At 41.6% G+C, this 5,572-nt stretch overlaps 1 protein-coding gene across 1 annotated transcript in view; it reads right to left on the reverse strand.

The window, feature by feature from the left end:
• Positions 1-5,572, reverse strand: part of FNDC1 (fibronectin type III domain containing 1) — a 128,737-nt gene that overhangs the window by 94,343 nt on the left and 28,822 nt on the right. The window contains exons 4-5 of the mRNA XM_042781576.1: positions 2,777-2,971; positions 195-281 (exon numbers count right to left, since the gene is read on the reverse strand). Coding sequence (XP_042637510.1) covers positions 195-281; positions 2,777-2,971 — 282 coding nt within the window. The remainder of the gene's footprint in view (positions 1-194; positions 282-2,776; positions 2,972-5,572) is intronic.

Raw genomic sequence — 5,572 nt, forward strand, 5'->3', positions numbered from 1 at the left:
CCTACATTAAAATTACCTTAAAAGAAGGGATAAGTCTCTTCTAGTTTCTACCTTTCAACTTGTTAGACAAATCTAAAAACTTATTGTTTAAGAATTAATCATCGGAAATTTGTATTGACCTGAAGAAGCAAGAAGGGATGTCTGTTCCGATCTAAGTAACACAAACTTCACCTCTCATTCTAGGTAAGACTTACCAGGTGGACTTTCAGCTCTGTAAACTGGACGGCTCACTCCACTGTGATTTTCCGCAGTAACCAGGACAAAGTACACTACCCCCGGCTCTGAAACATACGGTCATATCAAGCCACCATTGCACATCTCCAAGAATGACACAGTTTGATTCACTAACCATCTGCCTTATGCCAGTTATAACAAAATAGAAAAACCTGAATTAAGTGACAAATCTAACTATAGCTTTCTCTCTCTCTCTTTTTCATCAAAAATCACTCACATTCTTTTCATGCAACTGAAACACATGTGACCCAAGGAAACAAAATTTAGTAGGTACAAAGTACATGGTAAGTATAATAAATCTGGATTCATGAGCAGTCAATATTAAAAGCTTTTTTAGCATGAAATCAAAATAAGGAACAGGAATGCACTATCCACCAAATAGATGTTTTAACAGACAGAGTCAGTAACTATCCATAATATTTCTCTGTAGAAATTCCAAATGTAAATCTCCAGAAAATAACAAGAAAATGTCAACTTAATTATAAGATTTAGCACATGGGATGCAATACCTAATGAATTCAACATGTAAAGATTCATGAACTTTTCTCCTTTTCAAAATAACATGTTTCTCTTACTATGTCTACATGCTGTCTTTGCATGTCAACAACAAGCCAGCAAACTATTTCATGGAGTCTTAGAAATGCTAACTTGAAGGTATTGGACTTCACTTTTCGAATTGCATCTAGGGGACAAGGTCAAATCATGGAATTCTCTTTGGCTGAGCTTCTGAAGTTGTCAGGATGCAAAAGGAAACCAAGATACCATATCACAAAGAGGGTGCACCGTGTACTTGCAGCTTCTAAAAGGAAAAGTCGATCGTGCTGGTTTTCATCAAAATGAATTAGTATCTTGTGAAAGGTAAATGGAGGTGCCAGTGTCTTAAGAGGAAAAGGTCTGTGGGCCTTGGAGGGGCAAAGGGCTAGAGAGGTGAGAGTTGGTCCTGTCAAAGGCAGTCATGGCCATCACGTTGCTCAGAAGCAGGAGAATCGCTACAACAGAGCTTCTCTTCTTCAGCCAGAGGCCCAGGAACTGTGACCCAGCTGAGACCATCTGGGATGCCTGCCGTGCTCAAGGTTGTCTGAGGTCTGCCTAATGAAGCCAGGGCTGGTGGCACTTAGGGTTTGGCACGAGCTGCCAGACTAACTAGGAAATGCAGAGTCAGGCTCCTCCGGGCACTTGCTCTGTTCATTTGGAGCTTATTTGTATTTCAGAGAAATGTAATCCACATGTCTCTGATTCGTATATAGCTAACTAATCAGAAAGCTGTTTGGGAGACATTCTGTTTTTCAGTGAACCCCTCAGCTCTCTTCACACGTCTCTCTTCTCTGCAACAATCCTAACAGCCCAGGTTGAAGCAAATGTGACCTTCAGCCTGGTGGACTCTCGGGTGAAACTGAGAGTTGGCATTGGGGTCTGGGGTGTGTGATGGGAAAGACATGCTGAGAAGTGCACCTTGCACTGAAACCCTGAGGAAGGGATCTGACCTCCTTGTCCACATTTCTTGCTCTGTCAGCCAGAGAGCACCAGATCACAGTGCAGGAGGCACAGAGGAATGGTATGTACTCTCTAACCAGGGGAGCAGTGTTGAGGGGCCACAAGCTGATTGCGCTCCACTGAAGGAAGGTGGAAAGATGCTAATTTGGTGTGGGGTTGAGGGTGGGGCTTAGTTTTCATAGATGCTGCCTTCTGTCACTCCAATGATCCATCTTAAGGTTGGACCAAAAGAAGATAGTAAAATAAATGCTGTTTGAGGATCCTAGAATCCAAACAGCAGAAGACAGAGCTCTATGCCTAAGGTCAAAACCATCTACACCTGCAAAGCAAATATTTAGGCAAAATTTAAAAGATCCTGAACTACCATGATCAAATTTAATGGCAGAAAAATTCCACCTTTGAATCAGATGTGGTTAAGGATAACATATCATACACACTTTTCAGGGATGTATTACTTGAGTACTTGAACTCTGATGGTGTAGTGGTTAAAGCATTCAGCTGCTGACCAAAAGGTTGGTGGTTTGAACCTACCAGCTGCTCTGTAAGAGAAAAGATGTGGTGGTTTGCTTCCATAAAGATGTACAGCTTTGGAAATCTTACGGGGCAGTTCTGCTGTGTTATAAAAGGTCACTATGAGTTGGAATCAACTCGATGGCAGTGACTTTACCATTTACTCCATAATGGTTTCATAAATTAGAAATCCTAACATTAGGTTCCTAAGTTGTCTAGTAGTTAAGTTCCTATGAGATCAAGTAGAATCAACATATCTCCTAAAACCCATTCAGAAACTAAAAACTTTTCCCAACATAGATTTGGAGAGAGAGCCAGGGATACTGAAGAGCTAACATGCGTGACTGGAAAGCCCAGAAGTCAGTGTGAAGGGCTTTAAGCAACAGCGTTGATGAGTAGTGTCTCTGGACTCAGCTGCCCATTCCCAAAGAACCAGTAGGTGCTCTAAGCCAAGGCCACAAACAGCTATCCAGTAATGTAACTGAGAATGTTGGTATGCAGTTCATTGTGCTAGGAACAAGATCATAGTGTCACTTACCCACATCCTCGATAAGGAAGGAGGATGTCTCCGCATTCACCTTGATGTAGCTAAGGCTTTTCAGGGACTTCCCATAGGCAATGTTGTAATGCTCCACGGGTCTACTGGCAGCGTCTTTGGGTGCGTTCCACGTGACTTTCAGGCCCATTTTAGTGGACAGCAGTCTCACATTCCTTGGCTTCAGAGGGTGATCAACTATGCAAACAGCGCAACTATCAACTGGTGACAATGGCACATTGGGAAGTGAATTTTTTTCCCACTGTTCCCTGATACCATGAGCAAAAAGGTAAATGTTTCCTAATTTCTTTAGTTCTCGAGACTTTAAGTACAGTCCTATTTGGACATGAGTACTGTGTAACAGGGAAACAAACACACCAAACCTGCATACTTTCACATCTCTACATAACTGTGGGTGGTAAATTGAAACCAAAAATGAAATGACTTAAAATAAACTCCAGACCCTCTCTGGCTTAATGATGCTGTCTTGCTATTGCAAGAATAAGGAACTAGTCATTTGATAAGTTCTTCAGAAGCATTCATACATTGAATGTATTTTGTATGGGATGGTTGGACAGTATCTTTAAAACATCTCTGAGAAGAATAGCATAAAACTATCATGATTGAGAAGTAATATTCACAACACTCAGAGTGACAGAAGAGTTCACTTCCACAGAGAAAACAAATCAAGATTATCGACAGTTTGAGAGGAGGGTAAACCCTGGTTCTATACATATATATTTAACTTAAATATTTTGATAGTTTGGCCCAAAAGAAAAACAAATGATTAAGAAACACAATTAATTTTTATCTTAAGTTATGAGATTTCAAAAAGTATTTCTTGTTTTCAAAACTAGCCAAAATGAAACATGACATTTTGTAAGCAAAATCTCTCCGCTCCCTTGGTGTCTGACACTGTAATGTAACACAATATAGATGTATACTAAATATTTGCACCACACTCAAATAAACTTGGGGTAAACTTGTGTCTGAAAACAACTATTCAATGCACAAAGCACTCTCAGGAAAGGAAAAAAAAGGAAGCTAAATAAAACAAAAGTTTTAAGCATCATAACATTAAGAAAAGTGAATTGGGAAACTCACGGAAGAACGAATGGGAGTGACATAGTTTCATGACGACACATATGTGGTTGATATGTGATTTGAAGACTGAATGACAATCCTGAGCACAGTAAGTACAGATGGTTCTAGAAAACATTGGTTAATGAATGACACATACATGGTTAGTATGTGATTTGAAGACAGAATGATAATCCAGAGCAGAGTAAGTACAGATGGTTCTAGAATACGTTGGTTATTTCTCCCCAGCTGCCCCTCTGCTCTGGAGGAAACAACCTGGCAGAGGAGACAGCTCCTGAGATCTTGCTTGAAGAGACCCCAGGGATGGAAAAAGAGCATGAATGTGATGGTGTTCGAGGCGTTAGGGAAAGAATGTCCATATCAGAAACCAAGTCTCCACAGTAGACGGTGTTGTGGCCAAAACCCACTCAGTACTCCCTCATCAGCTTCAGAGGTGAGGAGCCTGGAGCCTGGAATGGGCATGATTCAGGAAAGAAATGTGCTGTGGGGAAATGGGAGTTGCAAGCGAGCTTACAGAAGCCCTCGTAATATGTTTTCCTGGTGGCTAAAGGAAAGCCATAAAGACGGTGTACCTGTGGCTTTCTGGGCCTTTAAAATTAGCAATAATGGCTACTCTTCGATACTTCTCACTTACCTTTCACTTTCAGAATTTCTGTTGCCAAAGAAATAGGGTGCGTTTCCTCAGTTGCCCTCATTTCTCCCAAAGCCTCACTGCAAACCTCCTTCCTTTTTTTGCCATCTCTCTGACTCATTTCTTCTAGTCACAGTCCCTATTTCTCTCCACAGCAGGAATCATTCCCAGGAACAAAGCAACTCACACTGAGGTGTACAGAAGCAAAGGAAGGTATCTGAAAACTGGGCAAAGGGCACAGTTGGTGTTTCTCTCAAGGAAGAAAAAAAATTAATGACTATGAAAATAACCCTGTACGCTGTAGCTCAATCCCATATCTCCTTTAAGAACAGTTGGATCTTGGACAGACATTCTGAAATGTGACACATGGAAAAATCAAAAGCTGTCACCTTTCCTGCTGAGCACAAGTGATTTGGTCATAACACAACTAACTAGGCGGAAAATGGTTTCCTTTTATTACTGATTTCCTGAGAACTGTAGCTTGTACACATCCTCACTGTTCTTCCCTGCTATGCCTTGCATTTATCTCTGGACACAGTGTAGCATAGTTTCCAAGTTATAGCTGAATCTGGATTCAAATGGCCACATCAGTCCAGCTCAAAATCATCTCGGACTCTGACAAGATTAACAAACCAATGGATAAAGTTGCTGGGTTGTCCATGTCTACTGAATATCATTTCATTCTACCTGCTCAAGTCAGACTTCCCAAGCGTGTCCACACATAAGTTAGTTTTCTCCTCTTGCCACTGACCCAGCACCATCACACGGTGTGGCTCCATGCAACCGGTGCCAGGACTTGCATGTTAAGAAAAAGGAAGATGTTGTACATATACTTGAAAATACATAGACACAGAGAGAACTGACGGGAAAGGAGGTTGTTGAGGGCCCAGCATATGGCTCCCACTGCTCTAAGCACTTACATTCACACCGCTTATGAAGTGCCCATACCATGCACCCTGGGAGGAATTATTTACCCACCATATTACATAGAGGAGCCCTGGTAGCACAGTGGTCGAGCACTTAGCTGCTAATTGAAGGGTTGATGGCCCAAACCATCAGCTGCTCCA

The sequence above is a fragment of the Orycteropus afer genome, unplaced genomic scaffold (genome assembly GCF_000298275.1).
Source record: "Orycteropus afer afer isolate SDZICR_OR568_19922 unplaced genomic scaffold, OryAfe1.0 scaffold00135, whole genome shotgun sequence".
Lineage (NCBI taxonomy): Eukaryota > Metazoa > Chordata > Mammalia > Tubulidentata > Orycteropodidae > Orycteropus > Orycteropus afer.